The sequence below is a fragment of the Salvelinus namaycush genome, chromosome 15 (assembly GCF_016432855.1).
Source record: "Salvelinus namaycush isolate Seneca chromosome 15, SaNama_1.0, whole genome shotgun sequence".
NCBI classification, from domain to species: domain Eukaryota; kingdom Metazoa; phylum Chordata; class Actinopteri; order Salmoniformes; family Salmonidae; genus Salvelinus; species Salvelinus namaycush.
This window is the reverse complement of record NC_052321.1, coordinates 37,261,850-37,289,382: the sequence shown is the minus strand read 5'-3', so window position 1 is coordinate 37,289,382 and position 27,533 is coordinate 37,261,850. Positions and strand designations below refer to the sequence as shown.

At 42.7% G+C, this 27,533-nt stretch overlaps 1 protein-coding gene across 1 annotated transcript; it reads right to left on the bottom strand.

Annotated features, from left to right (window-relative positions):
• On the bottom strand, window positions 1-27,533 carry asxl2 (ASXL transcriptional regulator 2). Its single transcript, XM_039009849.1, has 13 exons — window positions 27,383-27,533; window positions 25,303-25,385; window positions 25,005-25,007; window positions 24,460-24,568; window positions 23,477-23,621; window positions 20,792-20,910; window positions 11,644-11,758; window positions 7,708-7,767; window positions 6,999-7,162; window positions 6,618-6,714; window positions 6,279-6,384; window positions 4,977-6,075; window positions 1-4,830 (listed from the first exon to the last, which is right to left on the bottom strand). The coding sequence occupies exons 1-13, from the start codon at window positions 27,437-27,439 to the stop codon at window positions 2,686-2,688; spliced, it is 4,302 nt and encodes a 1,433-aa protein (XP_038865777.1). The 5' UTR covers window positions 27,440-27,533; the 3' UTR covers window positions 1-2,685.

Below are 27,533 nucleotides of genomic sequence, written 5' to 3'. Positions count from 1 at the left end.
CCAGTGAAACGTTTCCGACTTGTAGAATCCATGCCCTGAACAATTCAGGCTGTTCTGGAGGCAAAGGGGAGGTCTGACCCGGTACTAGATGGGTGTACCTAAAAAACTGTCCGGTGTAATGTGTATCATTCTAGTAAATACCCTGTTGTTTTTAAAAATTTGTAAATAGATTTTTTTATATTAAAATATATTACTTTGTTTAACTAGTCCTTTAAAAACGAGATCTGATCATTTCGTTTTCATAAGGTGACTTTGGCGTCTTACCATGGAAATGATTACTATAAAATACACCGTTACACAGCAACTATCTTCAGTTTAAGTCAGATCATTTCAAAAATATGATTGATACATTTTGATTTTATAATTGCAATCACCATGCATACCCATACGATGTTCCTTTGTTTTATATGTAGCTAGTAAATTGTATCTCTACCGTCTATCAACCTGAATACTGTACCTGGAGCCTATACAACTTTGAATGGTTTCATGATAGCACAGCATTTAGCGTTAAAATACACATTTCCTTTAGAGATATAAACTCTTTTGCAATAAAAACAATAAATGTTGGATATGCTTAAGCAAGGAACATAAAGCTAAATTAATTTCTAAATCGAGCTCAACGAAAGCCAATATTTACAAAGCAAAAGAATAATACAAGAACTGAAATCTTCATTTTCCTCCTTTCTTTCTCTGAGTGTTTTAAATGTACATCACTGCTAATAGTTACTCTGCTATACACAAACAAACATATATGAAAACAAATGCGTCATGGAGTCGGTAAACTTCGCACGATGATCTGAAATGACAAAGACCTCAGTTTGTAGCCTGGTTCCAGATCTGTTTGTGGTGTATTGCTAACTCCTTTGGTCATTGCCATAAAACAACACAAACAGATCTGGAATCTGACTATACTCAGCTTGCTCCTTGAACGGCACTATTTATCCATTTATTTGTGAAGTGCTTTTACTTTTCATCACCATGTTAGAGTACAAACGCTGTACACTACATGTACTATACAGTCTCAGTGTCAGTCACCCCTGTTAGTAGAAACGCTAAGTGCAATCGTTATGTGAAATAATGTTTTATAATCTAAATAATTTGAAATATCTATTATTATCTTTTAACACATCTGTAACTTTGTTTTTAGTACTGTATATATATATAAATGATTGATTGCGACCTTTAAAATCTATATAAATCAGTATTTGTACTCCCCCACCTACACACAAACCCCAAGGGGTCGATGAATATGAATGTAACTCCCTTCTTCACCTTTTAAAACATCATAACTTAAACTACTGAATGAGTGGCAGTCTTTAACATAACATTGTTATTACATTCTACAAAAATAGCAACATTCATTTTTTTCTTCCTTTTTTAAAATCTAAACTATCTTTACAAAAATATAGCACAATAACATGTCCAAGTGCAAAATATTGCCAAGATTCAACTTTTGTCTCAAGTCTAAAAGGTTAAGATTTGATTTGAACTGATCGGTGAATTGTACAAAACAAACTATTTTTCAGATGGAATAGATGAAAGTGGAGGTTGCGGAGGAGAGGACAGCTCATAATAATGGCCGAAACAGAGCAAATGGATGTATTTGATACCATTCCACTTAGTTTCGCTAAGCATGTCCTCCCCAATTAAGGTGCCACCAACCTCTTGTGTCGTCCAGTATAAATGACTTGCCACCCCACTGAAAACCATGTGCTGGGTTGAGTATGGCCACTGTGCATTTTACCCTGGTAACCATGGTTACGGTCAATTCCACTTCAATTCAGGAAATACACTGACATTCCAATTCGTCTTTCTTTTCAAATTAGAATCGGAATTGAAATAGAAACATTTGAATCAGTTTACTTCCAGAATTGAAATGGAACTGACCTTGCTCGTAACCGCTACTTGTTGATGATGCTAGATGACTTGATGCTGATTTGTTCCTTGGTGCAATAATAAAGAATTGAAACAGACCATTTCTACATTTATGTAGTGCTGAGCGATTAGTGCTTTTTGAAGTCGGTTTGGTTTTGGTTCGATTATAAATTTAAAAAAATTCAATTTTGATGACCTTTTTAAACATTAAATGCACTACACATTATGTGGGTTGAATGCTGTAACAGAATAAAACAATTAATAAAAGTCACATGATGGTAATGACTGGCCATGGTTGCGTATCACTTATTAACCATCACTTATTCACATTACTTTAATAAAATATTAGTTTTATTTGATGACTTTTTTTTTTACTTCATTCCGAGTCATCATCTCATATAGAGCTGCTGCCTATGCTGTACAACAAAAATCACTATTTAGTAGTTCTTCAAAGTAAATAAGGCATACTTTAATGATCGCTAAATACCAACTATCAAACACTTAGATCATGTATTTTCATGCTCGCGAAGCAACTGCCTTCGATCTCTCTCGATCGCGCGCTCTCTCTCCTCCCCGTGTCTTGCTCCACACAGACCGTACGTAGTTATTAGCACGTTTTCTGCGCTAAACTATGTAGAACATTGTCCTGTTAGGAACTACAACTCCCTACTACATCACACAGTTTCAGGCTTGATCTGATGTAACTCTACAGAAACGGCATAGAGCTAACAGAAATGCAATTCAAATAATTGAACCGCCGAAAAATAATAGTTATTCGCTCAGCACTACATTATTACATTATTATTAGTTTTATCGTACCACTAGACACGAGACACAGAGGTTTGAAGGGCCAATGCAATCGTCATGGCAGAAGGCCCCACACCCTTTACACATGATCATAGCCTTGAGTCGGCAGTAGCATTTAGACTGAACGTCCTCTATACCAGATCCCTCCATAAACCCCTGCTCTGGAGACCCCTCCCCCTGGCTGCTGTGGTCCAACGGGTGACCGGCAGGTATGGTGGTGACGGTCACTGAGAAAGACATGACACTGCCGGTGCCACTGCCGCTGTCCCCACCACTACCTGACACAGAGGGGGAGGCGCTAGAAGCGGTGCCTGAAGCAGCAGCATTGTGATTCAGAGCGTGAGGTACAGACATGCTGATGGTGCCACCGTAGCAGGAACCCACAATGGATTCCTGATTATCGATTGGAGGTCTCTGGGTTTGAAAGGCAGACGGACGCTGGTGAGTACTGGGGTGAGTGGGGTCCATGGTCCCCACGTGGGGAGATACAGATAAACGATATGGCTCGGAATGACCACCCTGTTTAGTATTGCAGAGTTCTGGGTGCCTCCTGTGCTGTGATTGTGATTGGGTGAAAGGTTTGGTTTCTTTGGCTCTTGCAGAAGTGCCACTGTCTCTATCTGTACCGGCTGAACTGTTGTCCTCCTGCTCCGGTATACAGCCCCCCACTGATGGAGACTCAGACATTATTCTGGAGCAGTGTTGAAAGCCTAGAGCTTTATCCATTTTTGTGACTGAGAAGCCCTGCTCTTCCATCTTGACTCCAGCAGGGTTAGAATGAGAATGAGACTTATTCTCCACTGACTCCTCCCCTTCGTTAGCCAGCCTCTCCACCCCGATGTGCTCTCTCTTCAGATTGGCCAGTGGGGTCAGTGAGGTGTTAACGGTGGTCAATGGGTGGAAGCGTTTACTGCTCTCTGAGCCTCGTCCGTACGTGGAGACATTGAGGAGGTAGTGCCCTGACATGGCAGGCCTGGACATCCTCTTCCGTCCAGGGAACCCCGCGGAGAACCGGGGACGGTCCCCACACTCCTGGTGCCCCAGATTACAAGCTCCGAACTGGGGAGGCTGAGCCCCACCTGAGATCCCAAATGGCTGGTTCTGGTGCTGGTGGGTGGCCCTGTGCATCAGAGCCCTGAGGATCTGTTCCTGGATGTCTTTGTTAGGTGTTTCCCTTTGATGACGCTGGAGCTCTGCCAACATATCTGCTCTTGTTCCAGGTATGGTAGAAGTGGACTGGCCTATGGATCCTTGCTGTTCAGATCTACTGTAGTCCTCCACACCACCAGCGTGTAGGTATTGGCTCTTATTCTCACCACTGGCTGTTCCAGCAGTGCTGTGGGACGTTATCGTCCCTTTGTCATCATGGGAGGGTTTGGCCTGGGACATCTGGACATCGGCCTTGGCCAGAGGCTTGGGGAGGATCTGTTCCAGAGGGACCTCTTTCCCCTGGAGGAGAGATGTGACCAGAGGGTTGTTGGCTGCGATAAAGTGGCTAGCCCTGGCTGCCATGGAGCTTCCAGATACATACTGGCTCTTCACATCACACACAGATGAAGTGTAGCTAGAGATTGACTGGGGACCTGGTGGGTATGACGTATGTTGAATGTTCCCATGTTGAGGTCCCATCAGAGAACCTGGGTTCATCATACCATCGGCGGAGCCTCTCTGTTGGTCATCAGTGAGAGACGCTCTACCGGTGTTGGAGCTTCTTTGAGACAGGCTAAGGTCAAAGGGCACAGAGGAGCCTGATGATTGGACCGAACTGGAGTGGGCTGGTGTGGTGACTGCATCAGGTGATTGACAGGTAGATTGACCAGTGATGCTACTTACTGGCAGCCTGGTTGTTGACTGAGACTGGGTGGAGCAGGGGGGGCTAGAGTGGAGGGTCTGGGCTGAAGCTCTATGCTCTACAATGCCTCCTCCTGGTCCTGGGCCTGGTACTGCACCTTTAGAGGAGGAACTGGCTGCAGCAGCTGCTGCTGCACGCTGGGCCCGGGCTAGCTGGGCTTTAGCCTTGATGTCAGCCAGAGTGCGAGCACCAGTGCGTCCGGGGCTGGGGCCAGGGCTGAGCGGGACAGGGAGAGGGGTCCTGGGGGACACCTGGGTTGGAGATGCAGGGACTGATAGGATTCGTGACACAGGAATCTGAAAAGGAAAGTGAACAAGAAAGAACGCAAGCTTAACATGTGTGGGCCTTCCTGGTGTATGTATTCGTACCTGATGTTTTTAGTCACCACAAATACATTTCAATATACAATATTTAATTGTAAAAAAAAAAATACTATATTTACCTTAAGCGGGGGCACTCTCTGCGCTGTTGTTATGGTGGCTGCTGGAGAGGTTACCACAGATACTGTCGGTGGAGTGATGCGGGCCCTCTTCTCTGAAGTCAGCTCTACTTCCTGTTCACTGGACAAGGACTTCCTTTTCAACGGCTCTGGGGATGGGGTGGTGGATATGGGGGTAGATACAGGGGTGGATACAGGAGTAGATAGAGGGGTGGATACGGGGGTGCATAGAGGAGTGGATACGGGGGTGGATACGGGGGTGCATAGAGGAGTGGATACGGGGATGGATACGGGGGTGCATAGAGGAGTGGATACGGGGGTGACTGACACTGAGACTGAGGCGCCTCTCTCTGGTGCAACATCTTCCCTCCTCTCCCCACTGTGCTCGTCCAAGCCCAGAGGCTCTGGCTTTGAAAGGTCGGTCGGCAGTGATGATCTGAGCATCTTCTGGGAGCAGACCTCTGGAGGACTCTCCAGGGCAGGGGACTGAGGTATCTCAGGGGACTGGGGGGTCTCCGGCTGAGCTTCTTTCAGCTCCTGTTCCTCTTCCTCCATCTGCTTCTCCCCAAGTGGAGTAACCATTGAGGTTGAGTCCACCACATCCTGTCTCTTCACAACAGGTGCCTCCACTGCCATTATAGGCAGGGATAAACCTCTGCTACGAGTCCTGTGTCTGGGGTACTCAACCTCCAGTGTCTTCTGTATATTTTTCGGTAATATAACTGGTGGGACAATGGGTGGGACTGGTACTGGTTCATCGTGAATAGGCTCTGGTTCCGGTCTTGGCTTGGAAGGCTCTATGGGTTTAGATGGAGGTTCTATGGGTTTAGATGGAGGTTCTATGGGTTTAGATGGAGGTTCTATGGGTTTAGATGGAGTTTCTATGGGTTTACATGTATGGTTTATAGGCAGTGATGATGATCGGAGCCTCCTCTCTGAAGAACGAGTATGGCAGCTGTTCTCTGGGACCTTGGGATCTTGCAGTGCTTGGCCAGCAGGACTTGGCTGTGTTGGAGGAGACAACTGGGGTTTGGTGGCTGAGAGCTCCAGACTGAGACCAGACTCAAGCAGCTCTTTGGATTCCTCTAAGCTGAGTCCAGAGCTGGATAGGAGAAGAGGAAGGGAGAGAGAGAGAAAGCACGAGCGCGAGAGAAAGAGAAAGCGCGAGAGAGAGGTCAGACAACTATAAAGAAAGGATAAATCTGAGGGATATGCAAACAGAGGCTTGCAGGTAAAAAAAAGCTTGAATGACATAACAATAACTACAATGTATTTTACAGATTCCAGCCCTGAAAAATGACTTACTTTTCACCATAGTAGCTCTCAAAGAAACTTTCCTTCCAATACTCCACCTTCTTCTCCTTCTCAATCTCCTGACGCATTCTCAGCTGCAACTCAGGAGTGAACTCACCTTTGTGGTTTGGAAAATATACACATTTAAAAAAAAAGGTTTATGAGACATTTAAAAAACCTTGTTACTGGAAATATGAAAGATTATGTTGAATAAAAAGTTATATTTTGAAGCAGAAGCACAGTAGACTGGTCCAAGATATGTTTATGCCGTCTTGCCAATGGTCATTACCATGCTATTGACAATTAGCAAGACGGCACAAACAGATCCGGGACCAGGCTAGAAGCACTGACCTTCTGCCAGTCGTTCCTTCCAGGACTGAGCTGCTGATGTGAAAAACTCATTGTTCAAGGCAGAACTGGTGACCTTTAACAGACCATCCATACAAGCCTAAAGATACAGACAGAGATAACTTGTGTACATCATCATAAACTGCTCCATTATTATCACTATCAAAATCATCGTGATAATCGTTATCAGCATTATTGTTATCACCATCTGCTTATCAATAGCATCATCATCGTCATTATCATCATCGGTACATAAAGAGAGATGAGAGACTCCCAGTGCGATTATTTCCTGCAAATACCTTGTGGATGATTACAGAAATTAATCGCAAGTTGAGTCTCTTGGTTTTAAACCTCTTTGGCTAGAGACCTTATGGTGTCTAGTACCTGTTGGTCGACCTCAGGCAGTAGTGTGAGTAGCTTCTGTTGGCACTCTGTGGGCAGGACAGAGAAGGTGTGTTTGTTGATCAGGGCACGCAGGTTGGTGTTAACCAGGATAGAGTCTGGTGTCTCAACATCTATCTCTGCACACTTGGTACGCTTCAGTTGCCCTGGATTTTTTTTAAAAAACACAGCACAAGAGAAGATAAATCCACTGTAAATCATACAAAAGAACTTAAAAGGTTTGTTTGTGCTGTAGCCAACTCCTATGGTTGTTGTTATGTTTGGCATGTCAATGATTATGGGAGCTGGCAAGACAGCACAAACAGATCTGGGACCAGGCCAACAGAGACTGGTATGTACAGTATAAGCCTACTATATCTAAATGACAAAGACAAGCTGGATGAGTCTACTACAGAGGCGGCAGGTAGCCTAGCGGTTGGGAGCATTGGGCCAGTGAATGAAAGGTCGCTGGATTGAATCCTGGAGCCGACAGGGTGAAAAATCGTCCGATGTGCCCTTAAGCATGGCACTTTACCCTAATTGCTCCTATACGTCTGCGTCAGCTAAATGACTAAAATGTAGGTCACGGCAGTAACCCGATCTCGCCGAGGCAGTATTTGAATGGGCGATCACGCTGCTGCGGTATATGGAATGCAAATTCTATCATCTGCATTCTGGAATGTCTGAAATACCTGAAATATCTAGTACTTACGTGCACTGAGTCGACTGGACCTCTGAGACATCTTCCTGGTACCAGAAGCAGGACAGGAGTCTATTTGGATGGAGAGAGAGGAACATGATTTGATTTAAACACAATTCAGCCACACAAGTTGATACACTGGGTAAAATAAAAATGAGCATAAGACACAACTTATTTCCATTGTGGAAGCAGGAAAGGCTTACTGATGTACACGGCAAAACTGGAACTGGATAAGAAAGCAACTTTTTTCACATATTGTTACATTACAGCCTTATTCTAAAATGTATGACATCGTTTTTTTCCTCATCAATCTACACACAATACCCCGTAATGACTAAGCAAAAACAATTTAGAGATTTTTGCCATTTTCAGGTCTCTTCAGAGATGTTCGATCAGGTTCAAGTCCGGGCTCTGGCTGGGCCACTCAATGACATTCAGAGACTTGTCCCAAAGCCACTCCTGCGTTGTCTTGGCTGTCTGCTTAGGGTCATTGTCCTGTTGGGAGGTGAACCTTCTCCCCAGTCTGAGGTCCTGAGTGCTCTGGAGCAGGCTTTCATCAAGGATCTCTCTGTACTTTGCTCCGTTCATCTTTCCCTCAATCCTGACTAGTCTCCCACTCCCTGCCACGGAAAGACATCCCAATAGCATGATGCTGCCACCCCCATGGTTCACCGTAGAGATGGTGCCCGGTTTCCTACAGATGTGACGCTTAGCATTCAGGCCAAAGAGTTCAATCTTGGTTTCATCAGACTAGAGAATCTTGTTTCTCATCGTCTGAGAGTCCTTTAGGAAAACTCCAAGCGGGCTGTCTTGTGCCTTTTACTGAGGAGTGGCTTCCGTCTGGCCACTCTACGATAAAGCCCTGATTGGTAGAGTGCTGCAGAGATGGTTGTCCTTCTGGGAGGTTCTCCTATCTCCACAGAGGAACTCTAGAGCTCTGTCAGAGTGACCATCGGGTTCTTAGTCACATCCCTGACCTATGCCCTTCTCCCCCCTTGCTCAGTTTGGCGGCCAGCTCTAGGAGAGTCTTGGTGTTTCCAAATGTCCTCCATTTAAGAATGATGGAGGCCACTTTGTTCTTGGGGACCAATGCTGCAGACATTTTTTGGTACCCTTCCCCAGATCTGTGCCTCGATCATGTCCAATCAATTTAATTTACCACAGGTGGACTCAAGTTGTAGAAACATCTCAAGGATGATCAATGGAAACAACATGCACCTGAGCTCAATTTCGAGTCTCAAAGCAAAGGGTTTGAATACTTATGTAAATGTGATATTTCCTTTTTTATTTTGTCATTATGGAGTATTGTGTATAGATTGATGAGGAAATGTTTTTATTTAAACCATTTTAGAATAAGGCTGTAACGTAACAAAATTGGAAAATGTCAAGGGGTCTGAATACTTTCCGAATGCACTGTAGCTACAGTGAGCTCCAAAAGTATTGGGACACAGACATGTTTTGTTGTTTTGGCTCTGTACTCCAGCACTTTGGATTTGAAACGATACAATGACTATGTGAGGTTAAAGTGCAGACTGTCAGCTTTATGTCCGCTCCTGTCTTAGTATGTGTAAAATACACATACTGTCTACTCTGTGTGCCTCACCTTGCAGGCACATTTTCATTTGAATAGGGTTTATTTCTGCCTAATAAACCGATAAAACAGCTGAAAGTTCCACAGCAGTGCAGATAATTACGATCAAATCAAATTGTATTAGTCACATGCACTGAATACAACAGGTGTAGACCTTACAGTGAAATGCTTACTTACGAGCCCCTAACCAACAGTGCAGTTTCAAAAAATATGGATAAGAATGGATGGTCGGAAGCTTGGCCCCGGTGATGTACTGTGCCGTTCGCACTACCCTCTGTAGTGCCTTGCGGTTGGAGGCCGAGCAGTTGCCATACCAGTCAGTGATGCAACCAGTCAGGATGCTCTCGATGGTGCAGTTGTAAAACCTTTTGAGGATCTGAGGACCCATGCCAAATCTTTTCAGTCTCAATAGGTTTTGTTGTGCCCGCTTCACGACTGTCTTAGTGTGCTTGGGCCATGTTAGTTATGTGGACACCAAGGAACTTGAAGCTCTCAACCTGCTCGACTGCAGCCCCATCGATGAGAATGGGGGCGTGCTCAGTCCTCTTTTTCCTGTAGTCCACAATCATCTCCTTTGTCTTGATCACGTTGAGGGAGAGGTTGTTGTTCTGGCACCACACGGCCAGGTCTCGGACCTCCTCCCTATAGGCTGTCTCGTTGTTGTCGGTGATCAGGCCTACCACTGTTGTGTCATCGGGCAAATTTAATGATGGTGTCCGAGTCGTGCTTGGCCATGGATCGTGCTTGGATCCAGTTGCAGAGGGAGGTGTTTAGTCCCAGGGTCCTTAGCTTATTGATGAGCTTTGAGGGTGCTATGGTGTTGAACGCTGAGCTGTAGTCAATGAATAGCATTCTCACATAGGTGTCCAGGTGGGAAAAGGCAGTGTGGAGTGCAATAAAGACTGCATCATCTGTGGATCTGTTGGGATGGGATGCAAATTGGAGTGGGTCTAGGGTTTCTGGGATGATGGTGTTGATGTGAGCCATGACCAGCCTTTCAAAGCACTTCATGGCTACAGACGTGAGTGCTACGGGTCAGTAATCATTTATGCAGGTTACCTTAGTGTTCTAGGGCACAGGCACTATGGTGGTCTGTTTTAAACATGTTGGTATTACAGACTCGGACAGGGAGAGGTTGAAAATGTCAGTGAAGACACTTGCTAGTGGTCAGCGCATATTCATACTACAGAAACATCTCAAGGATAAGGATGATCAATGGAAACAGGATGCACCTGAGCTCAATTTCGAGTCTCAAAGCAAAGGGTCTGAATACTTATGTAAATGTGATATTTCCTTTATAATTTTGTCATTATGGGGTATTGTGTATAGATTGATGAGGAAATGTTTTTATTAAAACCATTTTAGAATAAGGCTGTAACGTAACAAAATGTGGAAAATGTCAAGGGGTCTGAATACTTTCCGAATGCACTGTAGCTACAGTGAGCTCCAAAAGTATTGGGACACAGACATGTTTTGTTGTTTTGGCTCTGTACTCCAGCACTTTGGATTTTAAATTATACAATGACTATGTGAGGTTAAAGTGCAGACTGTCAGCTTTAATTTGAGGGTATTTTCATCCATATTGGGTAAACCATTTAGAAATTACGGCACCTTTTGTACGCAGTCCCAAAATGTTATTGTCAACAAGAATATAATATGTTTCCAAACACTTCTACATTAATGTGTATGCTACCATGATTACGGGTCATCCTGAATGAATATTGAATAATGATGCGTGAGAAAGTTTGAGGCATAAATATGATACCCTCCCAAAAATGCTAACCTCCCATGTTATTGTAATGGTGAGAGGGTAGCATGTCTTGGGGATATGATATTTGTGAGTCTAACTTTCTCACTCATCATTATTCACGATTCAGTCAGGACTATCCATAGTCACGGTAGCATCCACATTAATTTAGAAGTGTTTAGAAACATATTTATATTCTTATTTACAATAAAAGTAACTCCAAAAAAACGCAATACATTATTTACCATTAATTTCTATTGTGCACAAAATAATTGGAAACACAACCAAAACAAAAGCTTGATGTAGGCCTTGCGTGCTAGGAATATGGGACCAAATACTACTTTGTTACACATAAGTGAATTTGTCCCAATACTTTTGGTCCCCTAAAATGGGGGGACTATGTACAATATGTGCCGTAATTTCTAAACGGTTTACCCGATATGTATGAAAATACCCTCAAATTAAATCAGACAGTCTGCACTTAAACCTTGAAGTCATTGCATCATTTCAAATACAAAGTGCTAGAGTACAGAGCCAAAACAACATCAAAATTGTCACTGTCCCAAAACTTTTGGAGCTCATATACTGTACGTCTATGTCTGCCACCTACCGGTCTTAGTGACAATGGTGTCAGCCATGTCCTTCACGTTCTTGATGAGCAGCCTTGGGCTGGAGGTGGTGGGCATGCCCCCCTGTCTCCGCTGGTTCCTCTGCTGCTTCAGGGCCTGTGGGACAGAGAAGGAGAAGGAAAAGAGGAATAGGGAGGGAGAAAAAAAGGAAGGAAAAGAGGAATGAAGAAAGGAAGAGATTATTTACCAGTGCCAAGATGAATGTCCGTTCCTGTCTTAGACTCCCCCCTCAATGTGGCATATTGAGTTTCATCATAGCGCTTGATGTTTTTTGCGAGTGGACTTGAAGAAACTTTAAAAGTTCTTGAAATTTTCCGGATTGACTAACCTTCATGTCTTAAAGTAATGATGTACTGTCGTTTCTCTTTGCTTATTTGAGCTGTTCTTGCCCTAATATGGATTTGGTATTTTACCAAATAGGGCTATCTTCTGTATACCACCCCTACCTTGTCACAACACAACTGATTGGCTCAAACGCATTAAGAAGGAAAGAAATTCCACAAGTTAACCTTTAACAAGGCACACCTGTTAATTGAAATGCATTCCAGGTGACTACCTCATGAAGCTGGTTGAGAAAATGCCAAGAGTATGCAAAGCTGTCATCAAGGCAAAGGGTGGCTACTTTGAAGACTGTCAAATATAAAATATATTTAGATTTGTTTGACACTTTTTTGGTTAATAAATGATTCCATATGTGTTATTTCATAGTTTTGATGTCTTCACTATTATTCCACAATATAGAAAATAGTAAAAATAAAGAAAAACCCTTGAATAAGTAGGTGTCCAAACTTTTGACTGGTACTGTATATATATTATGTGATTTAGTCTAGAATCAACACCACTTTCAATATAAAACATATATTCGTATTGTCTAACAATCATACAATCCAACAGGCAAGTCAAACACTCCAAAGAAATAAGTGGCATTATTCTACATTTTCACTTCATTCTTTCTATTTCCCTGTAAATACTTTTCAATATACAGTACAAAAGTTACAGTTGTAAAATACACATACTGTCTACTCTGTGTGCCTCACCTTGCAGGCACATTTTCATTTGAATAGGGTTTATTTCTGCCTAATAAACCGATAAAACAGCTGAAAGTTCCACAGCAGTGCAGATAATTACGATCAAATCAAATTGTATTAGTCACATGCGCCGAATACAACAAGTGAAATGCTTACTTACAAGCCCCTAACCAACAGTGCAGTTTCAAAAAATATGGATAAGAATAAGAGATTAAAGAGCAGCAGTAAAAAAAAATAACAATATATACAGGGGGGTGCCGGTACAGAGTCAATGTGCGGGGGCACCGGTTCGTTGAGGTAGTATGTACATGTAGGTAGAGTTAATTAAAGTGACTATGCATAGATGACAACAGAGAGTGGCAGTGGTGTGGAGGGGGGGGGGGGGACAATGTGAATAGTCTGGGTAGCCATTTGACTAGATGTTCAGAGGTCTTATGGTTTGGAGGTAGAAGCTGTTTAGAAGCCTCGGACCTAGACTTGTCACTCTCGTACCGCTTGCCGTGTGGTAGCAGAGAGAACAGTCTATGACTAGGGTGGCTGGAGTCCATGACAATTTTTAGGGCCTTCCTCTGACACCGCCTGGTATAGACGTCCTGGATGGTCGGAAGCTTGGCCCCGGTGATGTACTGTGCCGTTCGCACTACCCTCTGTAGTGCCTTGCGGTTGGAGGCCGAGCAGTTGCCATACCAGTCAGTGATGCAACCAGTCAGGATGCTCTCGATGGTGCAGTTGTAAAACCTTTTGAGGATCTGAGGACCCATGCCAAATCTTTTCAGTCTCAATAGGTTTTGTTGTGCCCGCTTCACGACTGTCTTAGTGTGCTTGGGCCATGTTAGTTTGTTGGTGATGTGGACACCAAGGAACTTGAAGCTCTCAACCTGCTCTACTGCAGCCCCGTTGATCAGTCCTCTTTTTCCTGTAGTCCACAATCATCTCCTTTGTCTTGATCACATTGAGGGAGAGGTTGTTGTTCTGGCACCACACGGCCAGGTCTCGGACCTCCTCCCTATAGGCTGTCTCGCTGTTGTCGGTGATCAGGCCTACCACTGTTGTGTCATCGGCAAATGTAATGATGGTGTCCGAGTCGTGCTTGGCCATGGATCGTGCTTGGATCCAGTTGCAGAGGGAGGTGTTTAGTCCCAGGGTCCTTAGCTTATTGATGAGCTTTGAGGGTGCTATGGTGTTGAACGCTGAGCTGTAGTCAATGAATAGCATTCTCACATAGGTGTCCAGGTGGGAAAAGGCAGTGTGGAGTGCAATAAAGACTGCATCATCTGTGGATCTGTTGGGATGGGATGCAAATTGGAGTGGGTCTAGGGTTTCTGGGATGATGGTGTTGATGTGAGCCATGACCAGCCTTTCAAAGCACTTCATGGCTACAGACGTGAGTGCTACGGGTCGGTAATCATTTATGCAGGTTACCTTAGTGTTCTAGGGCACAGGCACTATGGTGGTCTGCTTAAAACATGTTGGTATTACAGACTCGGGCAGGGAGAGGTTGAAAATGTCAGTGAAGACACTTGCTAGTGGTCAGCGCATACTCGCAGTACACGTCCTGGTAATCCGTCTGGCCCTGCGGCCTTGTGAATGTTGCCCTGTCTAAAAGGTCTTACTCACATTGGCTGCGGAGAGCGTGATCACACAGTCTTCCGGTACAGCTGGTGCTCTCATGCATGTTTCAGTGTTATTTGCCTCGAAGCGAGCATAGAAGTAGTTTAGCTCGACCGTTACGCTCGTGTCACTGGGCAGCTCTCGGCTATGCTTCCCTTTGTAGTCTGTAATGGTTTGCAGGCCCTGCCACATCCGATGAGCGTCAGAGCCGGTGTAGTACGACTCGATCTTAGTCCTGTATTGACACTTTGCCTGTTTGATGGTTCGTCAGAGGGCGTAGCGTGATTTCATTTAAGCTTCCGGGTTAGAGTCCCGCTCCTTGAAAGCGGCAGCTCTAGCCTTTAGCTCATCCATGGCTTCTGGTTGGGATATGTACGTACGGTCACTGTGGGGACGATGTCATCAATGCACTTATTGATGAAGCCAATGACAGATGTGGTGTACTCCTCAATGCCATTTGAGGAATCCCTGAAAATATTCCAGTCTGTGCTAGCAAAACCGTCCTGAAGCTTAGCATCTGCTTCATCTGACCACTTTTTTATTGATCTAGTCACTGGTGCTTCCTGCTTTAATGTTTGATTGTAAGCAGGAATCAGGAGGATGGAATTATGGTCAGATTTGCCAAATGGAGGGCGAGGGAGAGCTTTGTATGCATCTCTGTGTGTGGAGTATAGGTGGTCCAGAGTTCTTTTCCCTCTGGTTGCACATTTAACATGCTGATAGAAATTTGGTAAAACTGATTTAAGTTTCCCTGCATTAAAGTCCCCGGCTACTGGGAGCGCCGCCTCTGGGTGAGCGTTTTCTTGTTTGGCGGAATACAGCTCATTCAATGCTATTTTAGTGCCATCCTCTGACTGTGGTGGTATGTAAATAGCTTCAAAGAATACAGATGAAAACTCTCTCGGTAGGTAGTGTGGTCTACAGCTTATCATGAGAAACTCTACCTCAGGCGAGCAATAGCTCGAGACTTCCTTAGATATCGTGCACCAGCAGTTGTTTACTAAAATACAACAAAAATAAAGACAGCTGCCTCTTGTCTTACCAGACACCACTGTTCTATCCTCCTCATATAACCAGCCTGCGATATGTTGATATTGTCGTCGTTCAGCCACGACTCCGTTAAGCATAAGATGTTACAGTTTTTAATGTCCTGTTGGTAGTTTAATCTTCCCAGTAACTCATCAATTTTATTGTCCAAAGATTGCATGTTTGCTAGCAGAATTGAGGGAAGTGGGGGTTTATTCAATCGCCTCCGACTTCTCAGAACTCTCCGGCCTCTCTTTCCCCGCCTCCTTGATCAAACAAAAATCGAATTATACAGAGCACAAATCGCTAAGTGTGCGTCCCAAATGGCACCCTATTGGCAACCTTGATGGGGGTGGGGGCCACAGTGGTTCGCGGGTCCGTGTAGCCACATCCATACCAAAACATGCAGTCGGAGCCAGCCATAACCTTTAGGGGGCCTTAAGTTACATTTTGCGAGCAAACCCTTTAACTTCTTATGGCTGCAGGGGCAGTATTGAGTAGCTTGGATGAAAGGTGCACAGAGGTGCCCAGAGTAAACGGCCTGCTCCTCAGTCATAGTTGCTAATATTTGCATATGATTATTAGTATTGGATAGAAAACACTCTGAAGTTTCTATAACTGTTTGAATTATGTCTGTGAGTATAACAGAACTCATATGGCAGGCAAAAACCTGAGAAGTTCCACTTCCTGTTTGGATTTTTTCTGGTGGCAGATTTTCAACCAAGCTCTCATTGAAATTACAGCGAGATATTGATGAGTTTTCACTTCCTACGGCTTCCACTAGATGTCAACAGTCAATAGAACTTTGTCTGATGACTCTAATGTGAAGGGGGGCCGAAGGAGACAGGAATTAGTCACCACTGCCACGAGCTGACCATGCTTTGACCATGCGCGTTCACGTGATAGTCAGCTCCGTTCCATCGCTCAACTGAAGTCAATCTAATTCTCCGGTTGGAACGTTATTCAAGATGTATGTTAACAACATTCTAAAGATTGATTCAGTACATCGTTTGACATGTTTCTACTGACTGTTATGGAACTTTTGGACATTTCGTCACGTTATAGTGGACGCGCTTTGTGACTTTGGAATTGTTTACCAAACGCGCTAACCAAAGTAGCTAATTGGACATAAATAACGGACATTATCGAACAAATCAAGCATTTATTGTGGACCTGGGATTCCTAGGACTGCATTCTAATGAAGTTCATCAAAGGTAAGGAAACATTTATCATGTATTTTCTGGTTTCTGTTGACTCCAACATGGCGGCTAATTTGGCTATTGTTCTGAGGGCCGTCTCAGATTATTGCATGATTTGCTTTTTCTGTAAAGTTTTTTTGAAATCTGACACAGCGGTTGCATTAAGGAGAGGTATATCTATAATTCCATCATCTACATTTATGATGAGTATTTCTGTTGAAACGATGTGGCTATGCAAAATCACTTGATGTTTTTGGAACTAGTGAATGTAACGCGCCAATGTAAACTCAGATTTTTTTATATAAATATTAACTTTATCAAACAAAACATGCATGTATTGTGTAACATGAAGTCCTATGAGTGTCATCTGATGAAGATCATCAAATGTTAGTGATTAATTTGATCTCTATTTCTGCTTTTTGTGACTGCTATATTTCGCTGGAAAAATGGCTGTGCTTATTGTGGTTTGGTGGTGACCTAACATAATCGTTTGTAGTGCTTTCGCTGAAAAGCATATTTGAAATCGGACACTTTGGTGGGATTATCAACAAGATTACCTTGAAAATGGTATAATGTATGTTTGAGGAATTTTAATTATGAGATTTCTGTTGTTTGAATTTGGCGCCCTGCACTTTCACTGGCTGTTGTCATATTGATCCCGTTAGCGGGATGCAGCCATAAGAAGTTAAGAGGCTCCCCTCTTGACAGCGGAGAGAAAGAAAATACTTTTTAAGAGTTAATTTCCTGCAATTCAAACCAAGGACTGTAGTGACGCCTCTTGCACTGAGATGCAGTGCCTTAGACCGCTGTGCCACTCAGGAGCCCAAAAGAGTTACCCTATATAGTGCAGTACTTTTTACCAGGGCCCGCATAGGGCTCTGGTCAAAAGCAGTGCAATATATAGGGAATAGGGTGCCATTTGTGATGCAGGATAAAGAAGACCAATGGGAAGCTAGTAATACACTGTGGAGTTGTGAGATTGTGAGGAAATTAATACAACTCAGCCAAAGGTATTTTTTCCCCCCTCTCATTCGCATCCCCAATGTCTTTTAAAATAACTTACACAAGGTGTTGTTTTCTTTGTAACAAAGTTATTACATTTAACAAGCACAGTGAATGTCAAGTGTGCATTTATTCTACAAAACGGGTGTCTTCAGCCAAATTAGAGCAACTAGAGCTACAGTTTATTAGCATAGAGAGCAAGCAGTGTTTTCCACTAGCGCCGGCTGTCGGCTAAACAGTTGATTACAGACTCATTTATTGCCAGGCTACTTAAATTAAACTAAGCTACTTTTCAATTGGCTAGTCAGAAACAAATTCAGCCGAGCCCTCTTCCACTAAAATGAATGATATGCATCTTCTAGCAATCTATTGATAGGACAGGCACCTGTCAGTATCAAAGCGAGCGTTGACAGGGAAACACTGCTGGTTTGACAGTTTAATATCTCATCCAGGTACCTGTGGGCAGTGTGATTTGTGTGCTCTGTGGTTGGTTGCAGTCTCTGTGAGTGAATTTCAGGGCTCTATAGAGTGACCATTGTACTCGCATATGCGCCTAAAACAGAAGTGTGCGAACTGAAAAAGTAAAGTATAAGAACGTGCAAGTTTTGATTTATAGCAACACATAAATGCTACTGTAGCTATTTTCATAGCATTTCTTCCGATTGGTTTCATAGCTGGTAGCTAATCACACAAAGAACCATTGAAATAAGAATGATTTAGGATATACACTACCGTTCAAAAGTTTGCGGTCACTTCCTTGTTTTTTTAAAGAAAAGCCAATTTTTTGTCCATTAAGATAACGTCAAACTGATCAGAAATACAGTGTAGACATTGTTAATGTTGTAAATGACGATTGTAGCTGGAAACGGGTGATTTTTAATGGAATATCTACATAGGCCTACTGAGGCCCATTATAAGCAACCATCTCTCCTGTGTTCCAATGGCACGTTGTGTTAGCTAATCCAAGTTTATCATTTTAAAAAGGCTAATTGATCATTAGAAAACCCTTTTGCAATTGCTAGCACAGCTGAAAACTGTTTATAAGATTGATTAAAGAAGTAATAAAACTGGCCTTCTTTAGTCGACTAGGACGCCCAACTCAAATCAATTATTGTATGGATGAACCCAGCAACAACAGGTAAATGGAGACAGATGCAAATCCAACAAATAGAAAAAACAATAAGTTCATCTATATTTATGAAGACCGTCAATACACTCACTAGGAAGATAGAAAATACCTTTATAAATAACACCATAAAAGGTCTGGACGAAGAAAACAAAATGCATCCAAACAGACCTGATCTACAGTATCTAGAAACACGTCCAAGACAATCAACACTCTACTCTGGAGGAAATACTCCTGGAAAATTCAGTGAAGATTTTTCAACTCCTATAATACAATCAAAGTACAAACGGCACATCACACCAAGTTGCTGGGTAACCGTGGGGAGAGCAGGGCTAACCACACCCATACTCCTGCCCAGTCCTCAATCATTTCTGGACCAAAGTATGCAAAGTATTGCATGATACATTTGAAAGCTCACTTTATCTAAATCCAAAACACATACTCCTGGGGAGAACCCCTCATGCGATAAGTACCTCTTCAGAATTCTAATAATAACAGCACTTACTAGATTACTAGAAACTGGCCTAATCCGCTGGCACCACAAATAAGCAATTGGAAAGAGACAATTCATGAAATCTATACTATGAAAATTATAACTCATAGAATATGAAACCAAATGACTATTTTTGAAACAATTATTATTTAAAAAAATTCCGGACATTATATTATGAAATATTTATAGACCCTAACGGGAGATAAAATTGTAATGTTTTAAATGGAGGGGTGTGGGTGGTCACATGTGTGTGTGTGCCTGTGGATGCGTCCATCATTACTTTAAGACATGAAGGTCAGTCAATGTGGAAAATGTCAAGAACGTTTCTTCAAGTGCAGTCACAAAACCATCAGGCGCTATGATGAAACTGGCTCTCATGAGGACCGCCACAGGAAAGGAAGACCCAGAGTTACCTCTGCTGCAGAGGATAAGTTCATTAGAGTTACCAGCCTCAGAAATTGCAGTCCAAATGAACACTTCAGAGTTCAAGTAACAGACACATCTCAACATCAACTGTTCAGAGGAGACTGCGTGAATCAGGCCTTCATGGTTGAATTGCTGCAAAGAAACCACTACTAAAGGACACCAATAAGAAGAAGAGACTTGCTTGGGCCAAGAAACATGAGCAATGGACATTAGACCGGTGGAAATCTGTCCAAATTTGAGATTTTTGGTTCCAACCGCCGTGTCTTTGTAAGACGCAAAGTAGGTGAACGGATGATCTCCGCGTGTGTGGTTCCCACTGTGAAGCATGGAGTAGGAGGTGTGATGGTGCTTTGCTGGTGATACTGTCAGTGATTTATTTAGAATTCAAGGCACACTTAACCAGCATTGCAGGTTTGCGCTTAGTGGGAATATCATTTGTTTTCAACAGGACAATGACCTAACACACCTCCAGGGTGTCTAAGGGCTATTTGACCAAGAAGGAGAGTGATGGAGTGCTGCATCAGATGACCTGGCCTCCACAATCACCCGACTTCAACCCAATTGAGATGGTTTGGGATGAGTTGGACCGCAGAGTAAAGGAAAAGCAGCCAACTCAGCATATTTGGGAACACCTTCAAGACTGTTGGAAAAGTATTCCAGGTGAAGCTGGTTGAGATAATGCCAAGTGTGCAACGCTGTCATCAAGGCAAAGGGTGGCTACTTTGAAGAATCTAAAACGTAAAATATATTTTGATTTGTTTAACACTTTTTTGGTTAAAAATCTCAGTTTAGAACCCTGAATTTGCACTTCTCATGTAATGTAGAATAAGTGGTACCGATGTGTCAAAATCCACTTAGCCTTATCATTATTTTCTGGCATATTCATTTATTTTCTTTTGGGTGTTTCACATAGCAGCCACTTTTAATTATTAGAATGTACCAGAGGCCATCAAAATATAGGTAACTCGGCCAAAAGAAAAATTATGTTGGGGAGGCCTGCCTAGCTAATATTTCTTTTGGCTGGCTACTCCAGGTACTTGTGGAAAAGACTGAGGGCACATCACTGAGACACTGTCAGGCAGGTTATGAGGCACCAGGTCAGCAGCAGTACTTTATTTAACTTTTATTTACCCAGGTTAGTCTTGTTGAGAAAAGAGAGAACTGGTCTCTATTAACCAGTGAAAAAAAGACCGATAGAGAATCAGCCCAGTAGCCTACCTGTTTGAGAGCCTTCTTGCTGTGTTTCTGTGAGGGAGAGATGAGCTTGCTACTGGGGACAGAGGGAGATGAACAACGTGGCTGAGGAGACGACGGATCAGATGGCAGCGTGGAGGGCACTGGGAAGGAAACACAGCACAACTCAGACAATAACACATGAATACGCTTAACAACAACCCCCAATGTTCACATCCAAAACACTGATAACATTTACATAAATACACACGTTGTATGCTGATTGAGTGTTTCAGTTCATCTTTAAGATGGATATACCAAAGTAGATACGTTTTGTTTTGCAGTCAGACCTATGTTGCATCTAAAAGATTGCTGAAAACATACACAAAAACTTGGCCTGGATGTGCGTTGCATTTTTTTAAATCGAAGACTCCTTGACTTTCCAACCGTCAGAAAAAAAAGTGTTAGTAGCAAGATTATGTAAAACAACTTTTGTAATGGTTATTTCCTGTTTTTTTTTAAACAAGGCTTACATCTTTATTTCTCACTCACCGTGGCTGTTATCCTTTGACTTGTGTCTTTTGGGGTCTTTTGATAGCATTTGCTTTGATGGAGCTTTTTGCATGGATATTAAGAACAATAAAAATAGAAAAGAAAAAAGAAAATAATATATCCCCCGTGCTCAGAAGATATGCTGTTACTTTACTTCAACGGTTCCTTAACTTGTTCATATGTGTATATGAGGAAGTGGTCACAGATCTGACTCAAACAAAAAAAAGAATTTCCTGTTGTAACCGTTGCTTAAAATGTTTAAGGGACAGAGAGAACGACAGAAACTTCATCTCCTTCTAAAGTGTTACTAAGATGGGCAACAGTCTGTTGTCTAGTATTAATCACAAAATGTACAGCTGCACACTCAATACTGAAAATGGAAACACCACAATAACTTGAGTGGGACAGGCACCTAAATATAAAGAGTAATGGTCGGCACCGAAATGAGTATCAGCACCTATGGTGCCTTCGGAAAGTATTCAGACCCCTTGACGTTTTCCACATTTTGTTACGTTACAGCCTTATTCTAAAATGTATAAAATGCATTGTTTTACTCATCAATCTACACATAATACCCCATATCGACAAAGCAAAAACTGTTTTTTTTTAATGTTTGCTAAAAACAGAAATACTTTATTTACATAAGTATTCAGACCCTTTGCTATGAAACTCTAAATTGAGCTCAGGTGCATCCTGTTTCCATTGATCATCCTTGAGATGTTTCAACAACTCCATTGGAGTCCACCTGTGGAAAATTCAATTGATTGGACATGATTTGGAAAGGCACATACCTGTCTATATAAGGTCCCACAGTTGACAGTGCATGTCAGAGCAAAAGCCATGAGCCAAAAGCCACCAAGCCATGAGGCCCAAGGAAGTGTCTGTAGTGCTCCGAGACAGGATTGTCTCGATGCACAGATCTGGGGAAGGGTACCGAAACATTTCTGCAGGATTGAAGGTCCCCAAGAACACAGTGGCCTCCATCATTCTTAAATGGAAGAAGTTTGGAACCACTAAGACTCTTCCTAGAGCTGGCCGCCCGGCCAAACTGAGCAATCGGGGGAGAAGGGCTTTGGTCAGGGAGATGAACAAGAACCTGATGGTCACTGACAGAGCTCCAGAGTTCAAGAAGGACAACCATCTCTGCAGCACTCCACCAATCAGGCCTTTAAGGTAGAATGGCCAGTCAGAAGCCAGTCCTCAGTAAAAGGCACATGACAGCCCGCTTGAAGTTAGCCAAAAGGCACCTAAAGGACTCTTAGACCATGAGAAACAAGATTCTCTGGTCTGATGAAACCAAGATTGAACTTTTTGGCCTGAACGCCAAGCGTCATGTCTAGAGGAAACCAGGCACCGCTCATCACCTGGCCAATGCCATACCTACGGTGAAGGCTGGTGGTGGCAGCATCATGCTGTGGGGATGTTTTTCAGCGGCAGGGACTGGGAGACTAGTCAGGATCGAGGGAAAGATGAACGGAGCAAAGTACAGCGAGATCCTTGATGAAAACCTGCTCCAGAGTGCTCAGGACCACCGACTGGGGCGAAGGTTCACCTTCCAACAGGACAACGACCTTAAGCACACAGCCAAGACAACGCAGGAGTGGCTTCGAGACAAGTCTCTGAATGTCCTTGAGTGGCCCAGCCAGAGCCCGGACTTGAACCCGATCTAACATCCACGGAGGGACCTGAAAATTACTGTGCAGCGACGTTCCCCATCCAACCTGACAGAGCTTGAGAGGATCTGCAGAGAAGCATCATACCCAAGAAGACCTGAGGCTGTAATCACTGGCAAAGATGCTTCAACAAAGTACTGAGTAAAGTGTAATATTTCAAATTTTTATTTGTAATAAATTGGCAAAAATTCAACAACAAAAAACTGTTTTGCTTTGTCATTATGGGTTTTGTGTGTAGATTGATGAGGGGGAAAAAACAATGTTATCCATTTCAGAATAAGGCTGTAACGTAACAAAATGTGGAAAAAGACATGGGGTCGGAATACTTTCCAAATGTACTGTATTTCAGTCAATTTCAAGTATTGGAATAATAGCCTAATCATCATAGAAAAAGGTGAAGCTAATAAATATATAGCGAAATATACAGTATCCTACCTCTCGGCGTCCCCATTTCCTTATCAAAAAGACAGTGATGTTATAAATATATTGTGAAGTAGTAACATACCTCTCCTCCTCCACTGTCCCCTCATGCCCTCCTGGTTGTTAGTGTAATTGTTGTTCTCTGTGCTCTGGGAATCAGACAAATTATCACTATCGTCCTCCTCGGATCCCTCCTCAGACAGCTCCTTCACCACGTCCCCAATGTCCTTCTACTCACAGACACACAACATACATATACGTTATACACAAATTATATAAACACAGCACATTATATACAAACACACAACATACACTGAGTGTACAAAACATGAATCAGTGTAGACGAAGGGGAAGAGACAGGTTAAAGAAGGATCTTTAAGTCTTGAGACATAGATTGTGTATGTGTGCCATTCAGAGCGTGTATTATATATTTAAGTGCCTTTAAAATGGGGTATGGTTGTAGGTGCCAGGCGCACCGGTTTGTGTGAAGAACTGCAACGCTGCTGGGGTTTTCAAGCTCAACAGTTTGAGCAAGAATGGTCCACCACCCAAAGAACATCCAGCCAACTAGAAACAACTGTGGGAAGCATTGGAGTCAACATGAGCCAGCATCCCTGTGGAATGCTTTCGACACCTTGTAGAGTCCATGCCCCAACGAATTGAGGCTGTACTGAGGGCAAAAGGGGGTGCAACTAAATATTAGGAAGGTGTTTTTAATGTTTTGTCCACTCAGTGTACACATTCTATAACATACACACCACAATAAGATATTATATACACACCCCCATAACACGGACTGGTTTGAATGACTCCTAACATTCAGAGCAATTCATAATGATTCATGTGAATTTCCAATTGTTTGTCAAGCTCGCTGTGTGAGTCATAACGTTGCTCTACTTTTCATTCTCTTTCCATAGAGAAGTATTGTCATCATAAATACTTTTAACAGCTCATAATTATTGACACTGTGGCGCTGCCTATTAGTAAAAAAATGGCATGTCAATCCCACAGAGATATGTCGGCGCTTATTGGTTTCATGCTTTAGATTTATAGAAATTTGAAACTGACCTTCAGTGTGTAGACCCCCATTCGTCCAGGTACTTTGTAGAAGATCCCTTCTTCACCGCGAGAGTTGGTGTGGAGCATAGCATTGAGACAGGCCAGCGGGGAAGTACCACTAGATAACAGGAGAAGAGGAAAGCACAGCCAGTTACATCCAATGAAGCAGACAGCTGACTGGCCACTACAGAGCCGACTTTAACTGTACTGTACTGGCTCTGACATTTCCTTTTGACATTGTCCTTTCCAGCATAGTTTCAGCAACTATTGAGGATGTGTAGCCAGGCCAAGCTGGCCAACCTAGTACACCTCAGCCTGGCCCGGTTTGGCCCTATAGTGTGAATCAGGCGCCAGTGTACTGTATTCAGAGCTTCAGCTGAAATTATTAGACTGTGCTGCCTGAAATAACAATACCTGACATGCAAGAACAAGTTGTTAATAACATGTTGTAACTTCTTGTTACAAGTACAAGTTGTTAACATGCAATAGGAAAAACAAACAACATTTTAGTGAGTTTGTTAAGGGAGGGAGGGGCAAAACTTGCTTTGTCTTACCTTCTGGATGACAAGAGTGAAAAAAATGAAACAAGAAACAAAATCATTAGAATTATGTGAATGTAATAATTACCACCGAGAATAAGAAAATAAAAAGGGAAAGGACATGAGCAGTCAATCAAACAAGAAGAAATTATGTGTTGCTATTCATAAACAAAACTAGGCCTAGTGTGCTGATCTTGTGTATCAAAAATGAAGTCAAAACTGTGAAGAGCGACCTAAAGGAACCTTAAAAGGGGATCTAAAAAGGACCTTTTCTTTGAAAACAAACAGAAGACATACGAGACTGTTTATTTACCTAATCTCTTTCAGTCTCTCCCTCTGGATCACCTGTAGGATCTCTTTGTGGCTCATAGGTGTGTTGGGGTACTTTTCTAATACCTGAAAGAATAAAGCACAAAATCGGTCAATGGATTGCAGTGTAATAATGTGTAATACATACCTAATACCACTTGAGAATGTAAAAGAACCTCTAGCCTAAAGACAATAACATATGTCAACCTGTCCTAGACTAGTATTCACATTGCTTATGGTGTTACTACACATTATCAACCCACAATTCTATAGTTGGGCCTAGTGGTATGGAATTAGGACCTAGTTGTATGAAATGAACATTGAGTAAGCTTGTCATGTCATAGCTCTTACTTAAAGAAGGAGTAATGATTTAGGATTCGTTTTGCCTTTTAGATCACAACTAATAAAATGATATAGACAGGGAGGACCTGATTCTAGATCAGCACTCCTATGCATACGGTTTTTAGCACATTCATTAGTGGTGTGGTTTGTTAAGACATGAAATCAACCTCTGGGAATGAGTCTGTCAACAATGATTTAGTGCATGCTTTTACCCATTGTCAAGAGAATATGTGACTTGCTGGAAATAAGACAGACCTCAATGACCTCACCAAAGCATGATTCACTTCCTTTGTGTTTGTGTAAGAAGAGAAAGCCTGAGCAAGATCACCACCCACCCACCATCATAGCTGATGTAGCTAGCCTAAATTATACCCATGGTGACGTCACCACAGACAGAACAATGAGACAGATATTTCACTGGAAGTATAAATGTGAAGCATCCGCTTGGCGTTTCCACTCACTACCAAATATGGTAATGAGAGGAAGCTCAGTGGCCAGCAGTGGGAGGAGATGGAAGGAGATGGATTTTGGCCGACATTCTTCAAATTATCTCATGATGAAAGATTTGGTCTCAATACAGTTTTCAGTTCCCAAAATAAAATCTGTTTTTAACAGAGTGGACTAAGTTTTGTAGACCTTACCCTTTGCCAAAGTTTTTTAAAATCGCGTTGTTTAGGAGTGCAAAGGCGAATTGAGTTATTGGACACGCGCACTTCACAGAGTAGGCGTTCCCTAACGGAAATATGCATATGATTGCTAAAACAGGCAAATAGGATCTCGCTAACTTGTGCTTGGCTCTGCCCACCTCCTTGCTTGTTCTGCCCACTATGACTAATTTGTTCCCATTGACAGGCTGTGGTCTATCTTGATTTAGTTATACAAATCTTTGATGTCACAAAGGTTTTCATATGAATAGTAGGCGAACTGTCATCTGTCAACTAACGACTGTTAGCTAACTGGCTAGCTATGTTGTGGCTGTTACTAGTTTTAATTAGCTACATTGTGTAAACAAAACACACTAACATAGCTAATCAAAACTAGTAACAGCAATGATTTGCTAATACATGTAGCCATAGGTAGCTAAGCATGTTAAAAACCGAATGGCCAATACAGTGACCAGGTAGCTAAAACAACTTCATAAATAGTTTATAAACACTACTGATGTAGCTACTAGGTAGCTATTTGTAGCTAGCTAGCAAGTTGACTACTACTACCATGCTAACGTTAGCTGTAGTTCATTGGTCATTACCTAGCGTTATAGCTAATGTCCATCGACATAGGACGATTAGAACTAGCTGGAGAGCTAGACACTTGACAACGGCCATGTTTCAATGTATTTTGTCAGTTCAGAACAAGCTGTCAAACTGAATGTGAGTTAGCATAGCTTGCTAACTGGCTAGCTGTACGCTCGCGCAACACTTCGTGTTTACTTTAAAGCAACACAGACATGTCTGCGTGTCTGCGGTCGAAACAATAATTCTGTCAATTTCCTATCTACAACTTCAGCAACTAAAGCAAACTACATGGAGACACTGATATAGCTATTTTCTTTAAATGAATCCACAAGACTGTCAAGCCAATCTTGATGGACTTCCAGTGCTTAGCTAGCCGACAAGCAGGCCTTGCGTTGCATACGCAACATTTCGTCTGCACCAGCGGGTCATGAACTCATAAACAGTTGTACAAGTGGGAGCGAAGGGAAAACAAGCACAACAAACGTTGAATAGAACAACAGTAAATACCGTTTTAGCAGCTTCTGCCCATGTCCTCCCCTTCTTTTTCTTCTGTCTCTCCCTCATCGCTGCGGTCTTGTGCTGATTAGTGTTGAATATGACAGTGTGTTAGTTGAAATGTTGCTTTAGTTACCGCGCAAGACCGACCGCTTCTGCCATA

What these genes read in the sequence shown, in the direction of transcription:
- asxl2 (XM_039009849.1), bottom strand. Translation starts at nt 27,439, where the DNA reads ATGAGGGAGAGACAGAAGAAAAAGAAGGGGAGGACATGGGCAGAAGCT. An exon ending in TGGGGGTCTACACACTGAAG is followed by an intron (nt 23,622 to 24,459) that starts GTCAGTTTCAAA and finishes GTCTGTGAGTAG; the next exon opens with AAGGACATTGGGGACGTGGT. An exon ending in GAGAGCTACTATGGTGAAAA is followed by an intron (nt 6,076 to 6,278) that starts GTAAGTCATTTT and finishes TCTCCTATCCAG; the next exon opens with CTCTGGACTCAGCTTAGAGG.